Raw genomic sequence first — 22469 nt, forward strand, 5'->3', positions numbered from 1 at the left:
CGGTCTGCTTGCTCCTCTTAGATCAATAATGGAAACGCTAACTGCTGAAGTTGTATTTTTTGGGGGGGGCTGTTTCTGTTTCAGCCTGGCAATTAGTGGTTGAATTACTTTCAAAATGTATTTCAGTAACATTCGGAGAGATTGGCCAAATGAACACCGCCATACATAATGATGTTACAATCATTATCAATTGTCATCTGGAGCCACAATTACATAAAAGAAAATTATTATTATTATAGTAGTCACTTGGGCCTTTTTCAATGAAAAGCAATTTCTTAATGTCTTTTGCCACTGTCTTGTGCCAGTTATGGACAAAAGTTACACATCCAACAGATACTTTTTTGTAATCACATTCTGGCTAGGGTATGAATTATTTTCAGTCTTAACGGTCTATTTTGCACATACGCAGATTAGCATTTTATGTGAAAATATCACAGTGCCTTCTTACACTCCTGCTTGCCACTGTCTGCCTTTTTAGTCCAGCTCTCTCCACCGGCAGCAAGGCACACTGGCCTCTAATTGGGGTCCCGATGTCAGCTTTCCTTATTAAATACATGCATCATGTTCTTCTCTCTCTCTCTCTCTCTCTCTCTGTTTTTGCACACTCTGCTTCCATCCATCAAAGATTTCTTCTCCATCAAGCAACACTTGCAGCAATGTGTGTGCATGTACCGCACATATAACGCGCGCAGTAGACGGCAAATGTGAGGCGTCACGCATCCAACGTTCGACTTCAATCCGGAACAACTGGTTGTCTTAATTGGTGGAGGACGATCGTTCTTCCATCCCATGCCGCTTTTCTGTTTCCTTCCCCCCCCCCAGGTCCTGCTGTTATGTCCATCCCACCCATTCGCCCACGTAGGAGCCGACGGTCACGCGCCGGCGTCTAGGCGCACACTAGTTATGGCAGCTCAGTACAGCGGTGCTCCCGCTTTAATGTTCTTGCTGGTATCTTGCAGTCCACACATCAGCTTGTGTCACTGATTTTCCTCCTCCACTGACTTCAATGTCACAGCAATCCGTCTGAGGACTACTCAGTCACATTTTTTTTTTTGGTAGAATTACTTAAAAGTGGTTTGTTATTGTTTAAACTATCCGAGCAAGGACAAATGTGTTGTCGTGAACCGTTTAGTTCAGTGGATGCTCATCCACAATTTCTTTTTGGAAGCAGCAATTGACCAACTTTTTTTTTTTTTTTTTTTTAACTTTGCAATGTAATACCTACTATTGGATGGCTAGTATTCATTTCATGATGCATACGCTGCTCTATCGTGCTGATATTCTCAGATCTGATTTTCCCTCCACGAGCACTGTAATGTCACTGCAAATTTCCGCACTACCTTCCACCATAGGTGTAAAAGTTAGCGGGTCCATTATGGAGGCATACATCTGCTGGAATAGCCCTTTGTCAGCAAAAGCTAGTTTGGGTGGTCTTGAAATATAGCCTCTCAGTATCCCAGTAGCTTGTCATTAGTCATTAACATGAAGCCTTGTTGTTTCCGCTTTCTGCTTTTTTCCATGCAGGGTTACGGATCTCCAATGAATGTAAGGTCATTTTGCTTGGCTCGAGCAGCTGCCCGTGGCCATGCTCTGTAATGGAGAAATAATGGAGAAAGGCAGAGAGAAAGTAGGAAGAAAGTAAAGACATGAACATGAACCGGAGGTGTTCAAACAAAAGACCTCTTCTGTCTTCAGTAAATAAGTAAATTTACTGGAAAAAAAAGTCAAAGACCTGCGGATTATCCGTAGGATTCACAAAGCACCCTTTACAATATAACACCTGAGGGTGCTTTTCCTTTTGCTTACATGTGATTGTTTCCCCTCTTTGCCCAAAAGTGCACTTTAAAACAGATTGATTGCACCCTTGAAGAAAGCAATGTGTGTTTACTTTGTCTGTCCTGGAGGTGTTCCTTGAATAATACAAAAAAACCCAAAAAAAACACAGGTGGATCTTTGCCTGCGTAGATGTTATTGGCATACCTGTAATGAAGGGCAAGTTCACAACTAGCGGTGGTGTGTTCACTGATGTGAACTTTAAATAACCCACATAAAAAAAAAAAACCCCACACACGCACACAAAAAAACCCCACATTTACCGGCATGCCCATTCACAAGAGCTGTGTAAAGCAGACAGTCGAGTGCACTCAGAAGAGATAAATGTGGATGATGAGTCCCAGTGCAGACCAAAGCAGGAAATCAATTCACTGTATGGGCAGGAAGCATCGTTCTTGCCCACTTTGCATTAAAAATTCTGCTGACTGCACCTTCCAATGGCACCATAACCAACAGCATTGCGGTTCTGAAAAGCAGCGGTAGGGGAGCCGGGCTGGCCACTCGATGCTCACAATTCACCTCTGCTCATTTCGGATGCTGGAGGCTGGAGCTGGTGAATCACTGCTTATTGCGCAGGGCAAGGTGAGCCTTCCTCAGCTCAGCCAATCTCGCGCCGCCTTCACTCCTCCACAGCTACTGGTTGAATCGTAAATCTTTTGTTTCCATGACAATGCTTGACTGCTAATCTCCTGCGGGGTCTCCCGGGTGGGGAGATGCGTGTGTGGGTGTGGGGCGGGGGGATTTCACCCCATTAAAAAAAAAAAAAAAAAAGCCTCGGAAGAAGCTATACATCACCCTTGAAAACTACATTCGGTGTTTTGAGGCGTTGCGTTATAAATTCCCAGAAAGAAAAAACGCAAGACCGTTCCATCATGTATTTTGGGTATATTTATCAATTCGTTTTCAGCATGAAAATACAGCTGTCACATGCAGACATCGAGGATGATGACAAGAGCCTTTAGCTGCCGTACTGTACAGCGGTGAGCAACTCAGCAACACAACTGTTGCTGGGAAACCTTCTGTCAGTCCCCCACAGTAACCAAGCCCTCATCGCTATGGTGACAGATGGAGCTGGCTGCTGGAGACCGCGACGGATTTCGCCAACATGGCCACATAGACACTGTGGACCGACATCATAATCTGCTTATTAGTGACTGCTGTTGTGCCAGTTTGGCTTCAACAAAATAATGTGACACTTTATTGCATGGCCGATTATTAACATCTATTCAGAATATTACTTTCAACGGTTCACCACAAACCTGTCTTCTTCCTCACGAAAATGTCACAAGTTTGGAAATGCGTCCAAATGCTATTTTTAGTCATCAGTGGGAATGTCACACTGCTGTGTGGCATGTTTTCACTGTTCATTTACTTATTCCCCATTCCTTATGATCTGATAGGCCATTAATCCCCAAAATGAGAAATATTAAATGTGGCGCCTAAAGGGTCCACATTTTGAGTAGTCCATTATTCACCGTAAATATTGCATTAAGATTTGGCTGGCAAAATAAAGTTTTCATATTTCAGGGCAGGGGCTTTAAAGGAGACACATGATGGAAATTGACTTCTTAATGTTTGTGTACAAACATGTGGGTCTCTGGAGTGTCTGCCCAGCCATCAAGTGTGAAATTAAAACAACCAAGTAAATCTTTTCTTTATGCCCATTTTTCAAATAATAGCCACCCTCACACGACGTTTCTCAACCAATGACTTGGCGGCTGGGCTGGCTGAAAGTTCCAAAGCAAAACAACTGCTGGATGAGGTGGCTGAAGCACTCTCATGTCTAAGCCAAAAGATAAGCAGAGCTGCAGTGTTGCCACAACATTGTTGTCTGATAACAATGTTATCCAGTGAACCTCACATATTCGCGGTTTGGCATTTCCAAAACTGCCTGCTCACAGATTCTTTCTGGGAATTTATCCTCTGTTATTTGCAGGAAATATTTGTCCTCCAGCTCCAGCCAAAGACTGTCTAATATCAAAATATGACATGACAGCTCCATCGTTTGGCGTTCTTTGAGCGGGAAACTATTTTAAGAGAGCGGATGAGCTTCATTTGTTCAGGTCATAGCATTGTCCGCCGCCCTCTTGTGGAATATGTGGGCAATTGTAAATGTTTTTGGGTGGGCGTCAATTCTTGGCAGATTTTCGACGCTCCCTATCCTCCATGAATAGCAGGGGAACGCGCTGATAATCTTTGGCTAAATGATCTATGTGTGGGTGGCGCGTGTTTGTGTTTGGCATAAGCTACACCACTAAATTAATTGACAAGTGCATTTTAATGGCTTTGTAATGAAATGCCTGCCAATGAATTCGACACCGATTTGGAACAATACACGATTGGAAACAACGGAGGACATCCGGCATTACTTGTTGCTTCCGCATCACCCTTGTCTTGATTAAAACTCATTCTATCCCAATGACATAGTCATGTCATTTCACAACGGGTCTGAAAAAGTCTGGTACTGAATGAGTTCAGCCAATCAAAGGACTACATGGTGTCTATCTCCACTCTTTAGATTGCGTTCTCTCTCTCTCTCTCTCTCTCTCTCTCTCTCTCTCTCTCTCTCTCTCTCTCTCTCTGTCTCTCTGTCTCTCTCTCTCTCTCTCTCTTTCTCTCTTTTGCTTTTAGATTTTATGTCAAACAACCTCATTGCGAACGTTTTGTCTGGTTTTAGAGCCGGCCGTAGAACTAAGATGGCAAATGACGAACAACCTGTTTTGAACAGCAGATAGTGAGGAGGGCTCGATCCTTATTCTACTGAATCTCAGCTTTTAGTATTCATCACGCTATTTTAATCCACCGGTTTCGAAAAAAAAAAAAAACCATGAATTTGGGTTTGTTAGATTCTTGCAGGACTGTGTTCCTCAGTAGTTCCTTTTGTCCCCTTTTCTTTTTTTTATTCAGATTTACTTATGTTATATTTTAGCTAGTTTTCGTCTCCATATGTTTTTCTGCCCAGCCGTACTTTGAAAGGTGCCATATAAAAAGTTATTTCTACACAGAATTGAGGAGTGCCAAAGGTCAACAAATGTACGGTATTTGTTGTAGCGCTTGGTGGAAACCTGTTTTTTTGTCAGGCCTCATTTCAGCGCTCTTTGCTCATCTGCCCTTTCCCAGCGTCGTTAGTAGTTTGAGCCGGAGGTTGGCTCGAACATCATTAGCACTCTTTGATATGGAGTCTTCAAACGCACCCTGCCTATATTTGCCTTATTTGGAATTCAATGAACGGACGAACGAATCCAAGTGGATTCTGGCTTTTCAGTTGTCCCCAGAAAAGCAATGAAAAAGAAATTGTGTGACGGATTTCGATAGGCCCAAAACATCTTGGCGGCTTTGAATGTCGCCTGACGGAAGCAACAACGGAATCTCGTATGTACCGTATGGAATGTGGGGTATGGAGAGAGGGGCCGCTGAGTGACTTTGATGGATATCTGCCGATGCATAATCCAAAAGCCAGCGTGGTACTTTGATGCCGTGCCCGAGCACAGCCAGAGAGAATCTGGAGTGAGTGACGGCACAGATCTATGTACACATCCGATTTAGGGGATTACTGTGTACTTCAACTCCTAAATGAAGGATTGTTATTGATTGAGCAGAAGTGAACACCGGGGCAGAGGGAAATGATGGGAAGAGAGAGGAGGGGGTGGGGCTTCTGGAGATGTTTGTGTCCATGAATGAGCCTACCTGCCTGCCTGTGCGTGAACGCTTAAGATCTCATCTAAAGAACCGCATGAGCAAAATATGTACCACATTGTTGGCATTTTTGACATTGTCACGTTTCCTTCGCTTGTTCTCATTTCCACAACCTCTCGCTGTTTTTCCCAGTTCCGGTAGCGCGTTCACATACGCTCGGCTTGGGCCGCGGCGGCACTCTTGTGCCATTCATTCCTTTTTGGGCTTGTCTGTGATCATGATATTTCTGGTCACTGATCATTCACCAAAAGGCCTCTGTTGTATTTTAAGCACACTTTGATTTGTGCAGTGAGCGCTGTTCTATGAAAATGTCTGTGGGGTGTGTGTCAGCCGCATGGATGTTTACCAGAAGGTAGGCGGCGGGGCGGGAAGCGGGGGGGGGGGGGGGGGGGGGCGGCGCTCGGATGGAGGGGCGTGAGAGAGGGAGGCTGATGATGCTGAGGGACGAGGAGGGGGCGGGAGGAGCGCGTGCAAGGAAGTGAGCGAGCGAGAGAGAGAGAGAGAGAAAGACAGAGCGAGAGAAAGTGGGTGAAAAAAGGAAAGGGCAGCTGGAAAGGGAGAGCCGAGGAAGACGCGGCGACTGCCTATAGATGCTGGAGCCGTCGACAGTGGAGCGTGGCGCTCAGCGGACGCGGGAAGATGGTCTCAGTAAGAGGGGAACTGACGGTTGCCTATAATTTAATGTTCAGTATCTTGGATTCCTTCTCCATGGGTAATGCTACGGCCAGCAAATCCAGAGCACAGCGTGCTTTGCTCTTCTTCTGCTCCTCGCTTGCACTTGCTCTTTTTTTTTTTTTTTTTCTTTCTTTCTTTTTTTTTTCCCCCCCCTCTCCAGCTTAGTTGCTCTCCAGGATTCTGTCCTCTCCTCTTAACTCACAATTGGCTTTCTCACTCCCATACACACCGATGCGTGCGCCTGTGTGTGGAATAGCCCGGGTCGCCAGAGCGCAGGGTTAGCCCCCGGGCTGGCCCCGCTCTTGCGCTGCAGCAGTCAAGGCAAGCGCTGGCCGCGGCAGTGATGCAGATAGATTGTGCCGCCTGCCCTCCCACTACACACAACCTCACTAAATGCCAGTCAGGCAGATCAGGGAAAGAGAGGCAAGGAGAGAGGAGGAGATTTGCCAAGGCTACACGAACACTGTCCGGACATTGTTTTGGAGTCGTTTCATGGCAATTTAAAAAAAAAAAAAAAAAACGTTTTTGAGCCTGGATTTCATATAACTACATTGGTAATTTTCTCCTCTTTCTGGTTTTCACAGGGGTGGCACCGGCGAAGAAGAGCCCGAAACTGGTAAGTCTTTTTTTTTTTTTTTTTTAATTATTATTATTTCCCCCCAGACCCCCCCCGCCCCCCCATGTTTGAATCCTATATTCCATGATTTTCCTTATTTGTCTTTTGTTCTCCGCCTTGTGTGTCCATGTCTGGCAGAGGGATCTGTTTCTTACTTTCATCACTTTTCATTCCACCTCTCAACTGTCTTCTGTAAGGTACAACTTGTGCTGGTGTCAGGTGTCTGTTTATAGACATGGTTTGTTGTGCGGGGGTGGGATCCCTGTAGCTTTGCAGCCGCCACCCCTCCCTCCTCTCGGTTGGGGGGCTTGGATGAGGGGCTTTGATGCACCGTGCGCCGGGTTGCTAACACTCCGTTGACGGTCGAGCGCCTGCTTCCAAGCGCACCGTCTAAGTGTGGAATATACGATCGCGGCGGAGAAGCGACCTCATCCCGTGACGGCAGCTGCATTAACCAAGGGAGCCTGTTGACTTTGTTTGACTGGACGCGTTTGTCCGTTTTGTTTTGCAGGATGATTTTGAGCTGGCTCCTCCATACAGAGATTACACTAGGAGGGTATGTCATGTCATTTGGGTGGAGTGGATATTAGTGATGGTGTTGGGTCGAGGTGAGGGTGATGGGTCTGTATTGTCTTCCAGTGTGCTCCGAATTATTCTGCAAATGATCATTTTCTCTGATTGCCCAAGTCCATGCAAATGACAGTCATCGTTTTATACTCAATTTTCAAGTCATCAGAGCATACGTGGAATGTTTTGGAACAAAACTCCCATTGATGATAATCATTTTTTTTTTTTTTTTTACTCGCTCGCACTGTTCTGAACTGAAAATACTCATGTGTTGAATTTGTAGTACTAGGAGGTGATCTTTACTGAACCCAAAGACATCTTGACAGGTCAAGTTGTAGTTTAGTATAAATGGTTGCATCCGTTGAACCTGAGATTTTTTGGATCATTTCTGCTTGAATTTCTTTGCAGGATGTTAGAATAGCCAACTAGAGCTGCTTTTTGAATGGGAGGTTCTTGCTGCTCTCAGAGGTCTTGAAGATGTTCCAAAAGTTCCCGACAGGGTTGGGGTCTGGGGAGGATAGGGGCCACGCCGTGAGTTTGACTCCATTCTCTGCCCACGGCAGCCAGTGATGCCGACGCATTCCTTGCAACACGAGATGGTGCATTGTCATGCATGAAGGTGATTTTGTTCCGGGAAGCACACTTGTTTTTGTACCATGGAAGAAAATGGGCAGTCAGAAACGCCGCACACTTTTCAGAGGTCATTCAGGACAGGTTCACCAAAGGAACCAATCAGCTCTCTAGACATGCTTCTGGCCCAAAAGAGGAGCCTCGTTGAGGAGACGGAGGCGGCCATCCACTCAGGGATGCACAGCACTCGTCAATGAACAATCTCACGCTACACGGAATTCCCCTGCGTCATATAAAGAAAGAGAGAAACTTGCATTGTGGGCCCCCTCCTCCCCTGACCTCAACCCTGTTGAGAACCTGTGGAGCATCCTCACAAACAAACGAGTGTTAGAGGTGGTCTTTATCCAAACGGCAGCAGCTCTGGGAGCTTCATCTGACATCCTGCAAAGAAATTCAAGCAGAAACAAGTTGAATAGATGCAAAGAATTGCAACGCCGCGACAAGGTGTGCAAAATGATGCTGAATGTCATTTAGATGGACTATTTAGGAAAATCGGAGAACATTCCGTGTGCATCATCATTTGGAATGCAGTCTATAGGCCGTATTGAAATGCAAGCCAACTCAAAACGGGCCTTGATGATGGAAAGTAGGACTGAGGCTGAATCAGCCATTAAAATTTGTTTTCATCCAGCCAGCCCTCCTCCTCCTCAATCTTCTCCCTCCTTAATTATCGGGTCATCGGAGAGGAACCGCGATGGATGCACAGAAGGGAAGGGCAGGATTGCCATTTGATTCATTGATCGATTGATTATTTGTTTTTGAGCTGGCCAGTGCAAGCATCTCATTTTCCGGAAAAAAACAAAGTAGCAAACAAAAAAAGGTTTATTGACAAAAACCAAACAAAAGGTCACCATGTCACCATTTGCAATCGCTCTCCAAATGCTGCTCAAAAAAAGGAACTGGAAGAAGAAAACTTATGAAATCCCACCCCCATCTCACATTTTATATTACAAGCCACACATACTAACTTTGGCTTCCCTACTGGTTAAGTTACACCTGTACAAGTCCTACTAATATAGATAACAGATTGGAAAAAAAAGGAATAAATAATATATTACATATAATTACTATCAAAATAATGGTTTGCATAATTTAAAATATAGTATATTTCAGCAATAATTACAAACCAACAATGGTTAATAGAAATAATATATACCAACATGGTAAGAAAGAGCCAGTGGCTAAGCAGTTCATGCTAAGCCCCGCCCTCCTTGTGCTGTGACGATTTGAATTTTGAGTGTAGCAAACTGAGAGAAATACAAGACAAAATGGAGCCACTTTGGCAAACGGGCACTTTTATGTGCGATGGACTTGTAGATGACTTCTTTCCCTTTTGCTGCCCGCTGAACTGTAATCTTGCGCAATGTGATGACACCTCACGTGACATCAAGCACAGCGGCATTTTGCTCTTTAGAAGCATATTGCTCGAGGAAATCTGAGTCAAATTGTGAGTTCCACAACTCGTCATCGAATGTAGAGGTGTTATCAGAAGGTAAGGATCTTAAAAATCGTTTTTAGTTTTTCTTGAGTGTGTTCGAACCACTACAGTATATTTAGAAAGAGAGGCTGGCTGCCTCTTTGGCTTCCTGGTGTGTTTTTGTCCTCCAAGGTCAGACAAGTGGGAGGTCACCATAAGTGAGATGCAATCGCTGTCACTTGCTATCTGCGTCTGATTTGCCTTTTTGCACTCATGCGATGTCTTCTTGATTTCTGTGTTCGCAACTTTCTTGATGAAAACTGCATGGCCATAATGTAAGGTGAGAATTAATGGGAATAACAAATGATTGTTTTTCCTCTTCAAATCCTTTTGCAGGTGGCCAGATGTTATTAAGGCCAGTGGCAATTGAATGAGTTTTCCTATTTGTGGCTGTGCCACTAAAACCCTTCCTTGGTTTTTAACCCCACTTGTGCTTTTTGTGACTATTTCTCCATAAGCAGCAGGGAAAGCGGCTCTTATTGCATCGCAGTTAAACAACGGAATGAGTTAATACAGTTTTTACCTACAGCTGAATGATTTTAACGAGAAACCATCTCCTGAAATGTTTTTTTTAATAAAACAGATTTAATATTATATTTGCTCTTACCTCTACCCTACTTTCTTTTCTACTATTTAGTTATCTGCCGCCATTTTTTTTTTTCCTCTCACCTGTCTGTCAGTACTCGACATTGCCGCCATGCTTCTTTGTGGTCTACAATGTACTGACGGCATGTCTTCTAGTGGCCCAATTGTCTTCATCTGCTTCCCCAACAGCAGTTGTCGAGGAAGGACAGTCAGAACAGCTCGCAGCTCAGCGTTTCCAGCCACCGGAGTGCCCACACGGACTCGCCCTTGCACTCATCCCTGGCACCTCCGCTCAGCGAGAGCGCCGCCCCCCCAGTACCATCTCAGCCCCTACCGGGGCTGCCACCGCAGGACTCCACGGTCGACGGGACCATCCAGAGAAAACCAGATCCCTTTAAGATTTGGGCCCAGTCCAGGAGCATGTATGAAAGTAGGCGTAAGTATAATATTTTTGGTGGCGGTTGGATGAGTGCTGCATGCAGGTCTGTGGGCTTGGTGGAGGCCTGCGGTGGGGTTGGTAAAAAATTGGAATGAGGATTCATGCTTATGCCTGTAAGTACCTTTCTCGTATTTGTAAAGGGGAACTATTGTGTTCATTCCCGGCTAAGGATGTTCACTATGGTGCTCGGGACACTGTCAACTTTACACTCAAGAAAGTGCTGTACGTGAAGTCTTTACTTATCTCCTTCTGCCACCGCATTACCTCATGCTGGCAGATGCACAGATAGAGACAGTTAACAGCGGTATACCAACGAAAGCAATCCCTCATTCTCTAATTTAAAAAAAAAAAGTTGCATATGCGTGCACTAGTGTGTGAGTCTGTGTAATTCGCATAGCAAACACATTCCGAACCCAAAAAGCCGGACTGAATGCTGGTTGTCACAAGCTAATGTTGATAACGCTGTTAGCTAACGCTAAGCTCTGCTAAAGCTGCAGACTCTGTTTACCTTCCGACTTTGACATGATTCTGCTTTCGGGGAGTCGGCCGGACTCAAGGTCGTTGCTTGAAAGCGGCAAATTTATGGAAATTATGTCAAATTCAGAACGGCTCTTAAAGACCTCATAAATCCGCAGATAAATGGTTGACTTGGTCGTTTGATATCAAACTTGACGGATGGGCAGGCGCTCCAGAAACCAGAATATATATATATTTCACGTTAAAAATAAATGCCATGTATTTGGCTTTTATTTGCAATTTTGCACCATCATAAGAGGCCAAAATCTCAAGCGTTCTTGGTGCAGTCTGTTGGAACGTTATGTATGCTCCGACTGTGGTTCAATTGGCGCCAGTGACTGATGCACCAGACGTCTCTCTACAGATGTATTATTAGTTTCAATAGTGGAGGGGATGTCAGCGGATTGCATGCCTCCCTCTCCCTTGTCTTGTCCAAAGCATGGAGAAACTTCTAATTAAAAAGCTCTCAGATCTAGTGTCCCCAAAAAAAAAAAAACGGGGGAGGAGAATAAGCAACATTTTTCAAGGGCTGAGCAACGTTAACATCTAATCCGTTTGGAAGGCATCACTTGTCAAAGCTTTCCATTATTTAGATGAAGGAGAATATTGAAAGAGGGGCAGACCATGGGCTAGTTGGGCAGATGCGAGCCTGTTTGCAAGCAGCTGCGAGATCTACATTGTAATCAAGTGGGGTGAAGCAATCGGAGACAAGGATGCAATTATAGCTACAATAAACTACGGGGTAAACCAGGAAGAAACGTAAAAAGGATGGCAATAGGAATGTGGTGACAGCAGAGCCGCCAGAGAAAGACAGGTTGCGTATAGAAGATGACCTGGCTGGCGCAGCAGGGCAAAAATCCTCCCGTTTCCTCACGCTGCATTGAGCTTTGGTGCCTGGAAATCCTCCAGTGTGCACCCCGTCAGGCGCAAATACATTTCTGTACGCCAGAATTATATCGTCTTACTAGGTTTCAAAAATATATACTGTCCAGTACGCCGTAGCACCTTCGATGGTGGCAAATGTGCCCCGACTCCGGTTTAACATGAGTTTGAATGCCGTTGGTTAATTGTAGACACAGCCACAATCGCCAATTATAAGCGAGTGTGCACCCTTGCGCAATTATTTCAACATCTATTTTTACTTGCTCTCTCGAAAGGATTTTATTTCTTCGATTCTAAGACCAGTGTTTTCGGTTTGCAAAGTGCATGAAGTTGTTTTGGCACTCCGTACGTGAGCCGTTAGCTGCAAATGTCACCGTGAAATGGAATATGGTCCGAGCCGCCCGTGTTGTGGCTCATTTATTGGGCTGATAATGGACAAGAGCAGAGTTGACCCTGCCCAATTACAGGTGCAGATTGTGACAGTTAGCCCTTTGAATCTGCCTCTCCTCCACTGTTCCGCGGTGATAGATTGAAAGCGATAGCTGCACTCCGCCGGGATTTTGGCTGTCGTCGAAAGGATTGCAAGCAGACGGCTTGCGCAATCTGTCGCCCTAATGTCGCTTAGTGGCTTTGGTGACCTTGGCAAGGAAATCTCCTTGCCAGTTTGCTCAAAGATCTGCACAAGCCGCAACCGTCCAAATTCAAGTGCGCAAACTTTTAACCATTTTAAATTTGACGACCGTTAATGCCGAGATGACTCTGCACAAAGACGTACACACCCTGAGGCTCTCACTTTTTTCCCCCCCCCTCTAAATTAACAATGAGCTGTCAGTTGCTGCATTGCAATTCCTTCTATTGTCTTTGTAAGCGTCTTTGGAGTAGTCTCTCACACACACACACACACACAATACTGCAAACATATTTTCTTATTGATGGGTGTGGCCCATGACCCCTGCCAAACTGGGGCCCTGTGCTGAATTATGAATATTCCATCATTCAGAATTTTGCCCATTAAAAATGCTGGTATTGCGAGATGCCTCGTAAAGAATAATGAAAATATGCTGGTTGGTATTGTATTTGAGACAAAACAATCAAGGTGTTTGTTTTTTTTCCCCCCTTCTCTGCTTAGCTTGCTCAATACCACTGCACTCAATCCAAAATAGATCGCCGTGTTTTTGATGGCCTGCATATTTGTTCTCCTGCCAAAGCATCCAGGCAATTTGTTTGTGCTAAGTTATTTCTTTTTGACGACGTTCAGAGCTGCCACGGTGTTTATTTGCGCGGTTGGTTTTCCCGCACCGTGAACACCGCTTACCTTACGGCCATCTCAATATCGGCATTCATTACTATGATGATGAAAAATCCTCCCTCCCGAGATTCATATTGGAGTTGTATTAAGTTGGTGAAGGCATGAGTGTCAAATCCGTCTCTTGGCTGACTTTGAGAATTATGTGTTGCGCTAGATTGCTGATAAAGATGTGTTGATCCTTACAGTTCCAGACTTCCAGGAGCAGGATATTTTCCTCTGGAGGAAAGACACAGGGTTTGGTTTCAGAATTCTTGGAGGGAACGAGGAAGGAGAGCCGGTAAGTGTCCCGCTTTTGTTAGCAGTGGAATTTTGTTTTTTTGTTTTTCATTTCCTCTTGTATTTATGAATAAATTGGAAGATAGCATTGCTAAATAATAACATCCGAGCAGCACACCCATTAGTCTTTGAGCTTCTGTATGTCTTCCTAAGCATGCGTTTGTCTTATTTAGATATACATTGGCCACATCGTGAAGTATGGCGCGGCCGACGAGGACGGACGCCTGAGGTCCGGCGATGAGCTCATATGTGTGGACGGCACAGCCGTGGTGGGCAAGTCGCACCAACTGGTGGTGCAGCTGATGCAGCAGGCGGCCAAGCAGGGCCACGTCAACCTCACCGTGCGACGCAAAACCAGTTACGCCGGTACGAGTCCAGAGCAAATCTGTTAGGTGCACTTGTTAATATATACGCCCTCTTCTATAATTAAAAATGATGGCGTAGTCGGGAAATGTTACCGCCTTCTCTCCAACCAAGCGGAAGAGTGCATCTTCTCTAACAAATTCAATGTACATTCTCTCAATTATCGTACAGCTGCGTTCAGCCGAAAAAAAGCCCCTTTGGGACGCCGGGTTAGCATTGCTGTTCCATCAAGAACAGTGGAAGCAGCGCGCATCTCTTTTCTTTGCCAGTGGCCAGATGTGTGTCAGGCTCCGCTCCTCGGCACATTGATAAAGAAAAGGCCGATAAACATGATGGAGTGGTCGGTCAACCTTCGGCCCGATGACAACGGCCGCTGCTCGCCATCTGCCTTGGCGCATCAAGAATATGAGAACGCCCTCCTTTCGTAGCGCTGCAGGAAATGAAATGGCGAATGAAATGTCCCGATAGATCAGGCGGCCACTCGTCTTTTTTCTGGTCAAAACAGATCAGTTGAGAGATTGTTGGAAAGGCCAACTTTTGGGAAATATGAGTTGTGTTAGGATGGGGATGGCCCCGTGTGAAGTTTTTTTTCTTGATATTCTGCACATGGTGTAGCACTCTGTTGTTTTTACGATACAGTAAATGTTGTGCTTACCTTGTTATACATCAGTTGTACTCTTAAACAGGAAGTCAACCCAAACATATTCTTCTCAAGAATATGTTCTATGCAGGCCCACTAGTTGAAACAAGGAAATATGATTCATATGAAATATGAGTTAAGCAGCAAAATCCGCCCGTTTCCGAGCGGGCGACCACTTTGTCACCTCTGTCGACTGAAAATGACCGACCAATCACGGCTCGGCTTTTTTCCGAAGCTGAGCCTTGATTGGTCGTTATCTGAGCCCTGAGGGTCTGTGATGTCATTTTCAGTCGACAGAAGTGTCAAAATGGCCGCCCCCAAAGATGGCTAAAAATGGGTGGATTTTGTTGCCTAATTCATATTCCTCAGCGTCTTACACCCCCATCTTTCCTCTTCCATCATCCGTAGTTAAAGCCGAAGGAGACGTGCCCCCATCGCCCGCTTCATCCCACCACAGCAGCACCCAGGCACCCAGCCTGACGGAGGAGATCGGGAAGCGCACTCCGCAGGGCAGCCAGAATTCCCTCAACACCGTCAGTTCCGGCAGCGGCTCCACCTCTGGCATTGGCAGCGGGGGAGGTGGCGGAGGGGCTGGGGGTAGTGCTAATGCTGTGGTCGCCGCCGCAGCAGCTGCCACCACCTCGTCGCAGCCTCCCAACGTCAACGCCAGCGTGCCCGCCTCGGCCCTGCAGCCTTACGATGTGGAGATCCGCCGCGGTGAGAACGAGGGCTTCGGATTCGTCATTGTGTCGTCTGTGTCGCGTCCCGAGGCTGGCACCACCTTTGGTAAGTGATTTAAAAAAAAAAAAAAAAATCGATGAAATATGAAACACACTAATCTTTATCACTCGGGGTCTTTTGTCTTTCTATTATCTTTATGAGCGGTTGTCATCCATAAAACGCCACGGTGCGATGTTCTCGCAAGAGAAATGCAAACATGGCGCTTTGTGATTCAGTCCAGTATGAGTCAAACTTGTAAACCTTTTCCTTGCTTGCAGCTGCTGATCTATTCACACCCGGCCTTCATAATTGATCGCAAGTGAAGTGGGCCTTACATAAGACACTTGTATTATTCAGCCCAACTTAAATAGCTCCTGCTAACAGGCCGCCACTATGCGACAATGACAACACAATGAGAAGTAGTGTCCATCCATTCTCCTCCACTTATCGGGATCTGGGTTACTCCTGTCAGCAAAATAAATGATTGGCTCCGCAAGCTTTGACTTGTTGCTAGCTATAGTGCAGGCGGATTTCATTTGAACCATACTTCGCTTTTGTTGTAAGCTAGTTGTGCCTTTTTTTATGCAACACACTCTTGGCCCTATTGTCGTGATTTCCTATCTACACCACTTAGATATTTTACTGCTCTCCGTGCTTGCCTTCTCTCTGTGTGGGTGTAGTGGAAAAACTGCACAGCTCTCCACATTTGGCTCACAAAGCTGCAAAGCTCCCTTTCACTGGCCAGTCGAAAAGCCTTCTCTCATTTTAAAAGACGTCAAATCTAACGGGAGCAAACTTGGCTGCAACACTGCCGTCACAGTAAATGGCTGCCGCTGGTATCAGCCAACTTTTCTGACTTTACATACAGCGTCGTTCTATGTTGAAGCAACGTGATATTTTGCAGCCCGAGTTGGGGTTTTTTTTGTTTTTTTTGTTTTTTTCATAGCGTTTAGCAGGCTAAAAATGTAGATGGTGGTTGGAGAGGCAATTGATGAAAAGCAAGATGGAGATAGAGTTGGTGCGCTACGCAGTGACAGCTGTCAGACCTCGGTGACAAAAGCGAGACAGGGAGCCCTTTGGGCGGTTGGGAAGATTTCAGCTCAGATGTATGTTTATCATCTCCTGCGTCGCGCAGGTGAGACTCTCTGCGATGCAGACGTCAAAGCGCGCTTTTTTTTTTTTTTTCCACAATCAGATTTTCACCGCAGAGAGACGCTCATGAAAAAATTCCATTTTACAATTGAGGTGCAAGGACACATAAAAAGGAGAGGTGATTTTTGTATTGTGATTCTTTTCAAAGGCGATTGGGGAAACCGTAAAATAGGACAGATTGATTTGCAGCGCACAAACATTTTCCCGTCTTTGCCAATCGCATTCTGCTTTGCTAGTTTTCTGATCAGCTCCTCTTGTGTCTTTGGCTTTACTCTTGGCTGCCGGTGAATTAACGCTCAAACTTCTGATTCTCTGCTCCCTTCCCTGTTTCCCACCTATCTTCTTCCCCCTACACCCCCGCCCCCACACACACACACACACACCAAATTCCACCACAACAATCCATGCATACACTCTTGATATGTGCATCACATCGTGTCATTGGTGACCATAGCTGGCAATGCATGTGTGGCCATGCCTCACAAAATAGGGCGGATCATTGAGGGAAGCCCCGCAGACCGCTGCGGCAAGCTGAAGGTGGGAGATCGCATCCTGGCAGTCAACTCGTGCTCCATCACCAACAAGTCCCACTCGGACATTGTCAACCTCATCAAGGAGGCCGGCAACACTGTTACACTACGCATCATTCCTGGAGACGGTGAGTAGAAACAGCTGTTCAGCATTTTCAGGCGGGCAGACTCTTGCAAGGGGTCCATCTTAAATCAGGATTTGACTTCTAGCCACAATATTGTCACCGTCTCGTACGGCTGTTTGAATGTGTCGCGAAGTGTGTATCGGTTATCCCAATTATGCCGCCCTCAGTGTATTCCGCACTGCATCTCGGACAGAAGTCAGCAATGCGTGGTCGGATAAGGGAAGCAGCGGAAGCTATCATACGAAAGGGCCAAATTCTCATTTTTCACATGCCTGGATTGTTTTCATCGAAGCGACATGTCTCCTGTTCGGACTTGGGACAAACCACCGTGCCTCACGTGGGAATTTGCGCAGCCACCGAAGGGGCGTGACTTGTTGAATTCTAAGGTCGGCCGGGGAAAAAAAAACAGAGAATGGACTTTTTCCACTTCCATTGCGGATATGCCGTCACCAGTGGGATGTGCACACCGCTCTCCCGGCACTTGGAAAGAGCGTGTGTCTTTATTCTGTATGGAATAAATCCAATGAAAGTAACTCAATCAGAATACTGTGCTTGTTCACCCCTAATATGGCTAATCCGGATATTGGCATTCACAATAGTGCTGGCATAGACAATTTCTCACTCTTTTGTGGAGATGTCGGCGTCTCTATCGTAAATGATATGTAGGAGGGGAGACTGGCACGGACCAAGCATATGCAAGCGCACCCTGCCAAAGCAACGAATAATAACAATGAACGCCTGCTTCGAGGAACGCTTATAAGGAGAGCTACGTTGGTATTTCCATCCGACATTACAACAAACAACAGGGGCTGTGTTTTTTTTTTTTTTTCGCTTTTGCACGCTTACAATTTGGATTATAAATGCGAAGGCGCGCAAGCGTGTTTATCGACGGGAATGCGTGGATCGATGCGCATTCCTGGAACACGTACCAACGTACAACTCTGAAATGCAGCAACAAGTTCAAAGCGAATGAGTGAATGATAGCAAACACAGCCGCGTTATTTTCATTCTTATTATTTATTGATATATTATTTATATATTATTTTAATTTTCACGAATATAGAAGATACTCATATATTGGATATAAGTATTACATGCATTTAGTCTGAGATATTATGGGCAGGTTCATTTCTGGAAATACTGGTGTTAGCGTCTGTGCCATGGACGCAATAGTCAACTGCATGATGCTGCCATAGCAACAGTTTTATCATACCTTCATTAAAAGTGAATTAAACAACAGCAGTCACAGGCAGGATACTTCTCCTCTTCTGTCTTTTAGAAGAGAATCATCTGTGTAGCACTGTGTGGTTTACTCTTGGCCATACTTGTTGATGTGATGATCCTAATGGATGTGAAGGACATGACCTTCATCTAAACACCTTGTTTGAAAAAAAAAAAAAATAGTTCCTGAATTTCTCTTCCATCATGACTTTGGTGCATTTTGTTTGTGTTGCTCTTTTCACTTTGCACTGACAGATGAATCTGGCATGCTATACAAATATTGTCTAAGTGTGTTTGTGTGCGCAACGAAGCCAATAGTCCCTGTCAATCTGTGCCCTGGTAGAAATTGGAGCGATTTGTCTACTCGCCACTCACTTCCAGCTCATTTCTAATGGGTGACGTTTTTTGGGCCGGCTGATGGGCTGATGAGAACAGTGAGCCAAAATTGCTCTGCCAAGGAGACAAACAAGTGGGAGCCAAACGTGAGGGAAATAGCTGCGTGCTTTGTTGAAAAGTTGGCATTCTTCGAGACTGACACAGAGACATAAAGAGGGTCGGGGGAAGATTGTAGCTTTTGTGTCTAAATTCTCTGTCTGTGTCTCCACATGGCTGAACAGGACTTTTTTTTTTTTTTTTTTTTGGTTGTTGTTGTTGTTCAGTTCGCTTAACTTTCTGACGTGAATAAATCGCAGAGCAAAGAGACTCCACTGAGATAAGCGAAGTTGGGATAGTTTTCACTGACACTGACTTATGACTCTCCGGCTTGGACCGTCTTCTCTCGGGCAGTGACCACCGTAAAAGTCTCTGCAGCTAAGACTTGCCGTGTAGACCAAGCACAGTTTTGCTTTCCAGCGTGCATCTTCTGATACAATCATATTGTTTCTTTCTGTAAAAACTAAGATGCTTGTAAGAACAACAGGTTATATTGTGTTACACACCTTCTCCACTCCCCGCCTCCCTCTTTGCTCATGTTCCTCTTTTTCTTCCCCCATTTTTCTTATACTCAATCCCCGCTCCCAAGGTGGAGGACATCTGAAAGAGGCAGCTTCACAAACGTGCTGCGGAGTATGCAATGTAGTCAGACAAGAGTGGAAAAGATGGCGTCGAGAGCTTATTCAATTAATTTGCGGACAGAAAGCAGCTGGGCGGCTGGGGGAAAGCTGAATGGAGAGAGGCGTCAGAGCAGAAGGTGGGGTCGGCGCCAGCAGATGGAATAAGCTTTACATAGACAAACGGACATTTTATGAGCGTGTAGCTGATTTTGCTGCATATGCCAGAAAATGGTACATTGGGCGGTTTCAGCAAGAATTTCCTGCTCGGCACCAAACACAGCCATTGTTTCTCTTCCCTTATACGTTTTGGCTGCGGGGACAAGTTCAGCCAACTGGTTGTGAAGTGGAGATGAATACTGAAGCGGAAAAAAGAAATGAGAGGAACAGGGAGTGGAGAGCAGAGAAGAATTCCAATCACAGAGCACCTGTAGACACCTGATTAAGATTACATTGTTCTTGTAGCAAGAATAATGATGCAGTGCCCTGTTTTTCGAGTTCACTGATAACATACTATGATTGAAGCCGTGCAACGGTAACAGGCAGAATATGCAAGAGCTCCAATGTCTCCTCGGGCTACTAGTGCATGTTTGTTGTTTGATCAATCACAGCTTGCCAGAGAGGGTTTGAGTGTGAGGCGTGTGCCTCTTGCAGATGAAATGCTGTTTGACTGACAGTTTGACGGAATAAATGAACACATGCTGGAAAAAAAAAATACATACAAAAATATATTTATTTATTTATTCATCAACACATTGCCGCTTCCTCCTACAAATTGTCCTCTTCTGTCACTTTCAGAGTCATCAAATGCGTCTTTATTGACCAATGCGGAGAAGATTGCCACTATAACCACCACTCACACAGCCCAGCAACAGGCGGCACCAGAGGCCAGGTAAATGTGAACTTTGGCTGTCTCAATCAAGAATTTTCATGCAAAAAATATATATATTTTTTTCAAGTTTTTAAAAAATTCATAATGAATTATGAAATGAAAAATTATTAGCGTTTTGACAAATGCACATATATCAACTGCGACATCATTTTGACAAAATACAATCACGTAAGAAAACAATGGCCTATCACACAAGTAAAACAAAATGTTTTAATTGCTTCTGAAACATGACTGGCGCCCACCCTGTGCTTAAGCTTTCTGATCTTTCTTTCTCAAGCAATGGCCACCATTATAATACATCAGTACTGTTGTTCGTTTGAACGCCCACATTTTTAGCATGTGGCTAACATTCCAGAGAAAGTGTGTTGTCCATTGGGGAGCAGCAAGAGGTCTAAAATGCTCAAATTTCTTCCATGTCTCAGACATGGGTCACTACGACAAACTCGTTGCCCCGCCGAAAATTCCTGCATGTTCTTCACACGACAGCAACACACACATAAGCTAGTGAAATCAAAATGAAAACCAAGCTAACTTTAGTCAGAAGCTAGCTAGCAGTCTGTTTGCGGCAGGGTTTTTGTATACTAATTTTAAGCTTACTATGAAATTCGGCACCAGCTGATTGTCGAATAACATTATACGGCGAAGATATGTGAACTCTGAATGAACATCGGCGTGGTGGGCGTGTCCTTTGAACGTCTGACAAACGACACGCTAACATTTTTCATCCAGTGTTGCTAGCAAAAACGTACACGTTTTAGTCACCGCAGAGCCGTGTAGCTCATCACGTCACGTTATCGTCATGAAAAAAAGAGGCGTCACGAAATCATTTTGGCATCCGTGACGAAAACAACACTGGTGCGTGCCTAATCAAGTGACTGGTTAGCGTTTAGCGTCAAAACAAAGCGCACAGAAACTGTTCAAAACATGCCTGCAATATTTCTGTTTCAGAAACAACACCAAACCAAAACAGGAGTCATTCGACTTTAAAGCCCCTCAAGCGCCTCCCCCGCAGCTTCCAACGCAAGTCTCCGCCCAGGTAAGAAATAAAACCACCTGAATACCCGTCAAACTTCCATCCATCCAAGAGCATCACATTCCTGCCAACATTGCCAAACATTCCTGCCAACATTGCCAATCAAGGCATCACTGTGCATGTCCGCAGAATTCTTAGCAGCCGCACAACTCATTTGTCCTCTAACCCTCAGTGCATCGATTAATCCCTCTAACTTCCCAAACCAAGGACAAACAAGGTGTATTTTTATTTACTCGTGTATTTCTCCTGCCGGCATTATCAGATTTGTTTTTTTATTTTATTTTTTTTTGCACGGAGAAAATGCTGAATGCTTTCAAAGTAACCCCTCAGTCTGCCATGTCCCCTGCTGAATTAATGTGGCGCTATGTGGAGATGGCTCCCCCAGATAGCATTGATCGCTCAGCAGAGAAGATTAGGCGGGCGCGAGGACGAGAGGAGCTGTCTGACTGTCCTTGCGAGGCACTGCGACACCACTCCGGTTCTACGCCTTGAGCTCAGCGCATCAATTATTCAGAATTCTCACACCTGATGTATGCATGTACACACGCATGTAGCATCCCTCCATACAGGTGTGACTTGACGGAGGGTGGCCTTTGTTCCGTGCAGCTGAAATTGAAGCCGGCCTGAAAGCAAAAACGCACGCCTTCGTACCTGATGCACAAAAGTGACCTTGATGCAACTTTTGGTTTCTCCCCTTTCTTGTGTCTGCGTGTTTGGTTGGTGTGCCTCCATTAGGATTCAGAGTTTTACTCGGCAGACCTGGAGAGAGATAGCAAAGGCTTTGGCTTCAGTCTGCGGGGAGGCAGGGAATACAACATGGACCTTTACGTACTGAGACTAGCTGAAGATGGAGCAGCCGTCCGCAATGGGAAAATGAGGGTATGGACGTCATACAAAGCACCAATAATCCAAGCCATGTGTTGTTTGCAAAGATATGTCAGACTATATTTTTTAGCATTGTAAGAAGAAATCCGATGACAGGTTGAATATCGCGTTGGTATTATCACTCCGAATGTCTCGCTGCACGCATTCGCATTTATAATCCAAAGTGAAAGTGCCTGAAGGCACCACTTTCATCTCGTCGTTTTCCACATGTGATTTACAATTGGCAATTCAGTACTTCGGGTCTATATGAATTTCATAGTGAGCATTATTAAACTGCGTCTTCTGGACAATTTACAGAGCCCCAAATATACGAAGCAGGTCATCTACTGACCTTCTTGTCTTATTGCGTTGTTTTATT

The 22469-nt window shown here is 45.2% G+C and overlaps 1 protein-coding gene across 6 annotated transcripts in view; it reads left to right on the forward strand.

Moving 5' to 3' along the window:
• The window catches only part of magi1b (membrane associated guanylate kinase, WW and PDZ domain containing 1b), a 96095-nt gene that overhangs the window by 65597 nt on the left and 8029 nt on the right, over positions 1–22469 (forward strand). Inside the window, exons 13-22 of one of the 6 annotated variants that reach the window (XM_086041838.1) lie at positions 6789–6820; positions 7332–7376; positions 10269–10515; positions 13411–13502; positions 13675–13867; positions 14913–15290; positions 16831–17034; positions 20100–20193; positions 21142–21229; positions 21962–22105. In XM_086041838.1, the coding sequence (XP_085897964.1) occupies positions 6789–6820; positions 7332–7376; positions 10269–10515; positions 13411–13502; positions 13675–13867; positions 14913–15290; positions 16831–17034; positions 20100–20193; positions 21142–21229; positions 21962–22105 (1517 nt within the window). The remainder of the gene's footprint in view (positions 1–6788; positions 6821–7331; positions 7377–10268; positions 10516–13410; positions 13503–13674; positions 13868–14912; positions 15291–16830; positions 17035–20099; positions 20194–21141; positions 21230–21961; positions 22106–22469) is intronic. The other 5 variants (XM_086041842.1, XM_086041840.1, XM_086041839.1 and 2 more) reach the window with 5 other exon arrangements.

Source organism: Filicampus tigris, chromosome 9 (assembly GCF_054856515.1).
Source record: "Filicampus tigris isolate MCC_2025a chromosome 9, RoL_Ftig_1.0, whole genome shotgun sequence".
Classification (NCBI taxonomy): Eukaryota; Metazoa; Chordata; class Actinopteri; order Syngnathiformes; family Syngnathidae; genus Filicampus; species Filicampus tigris.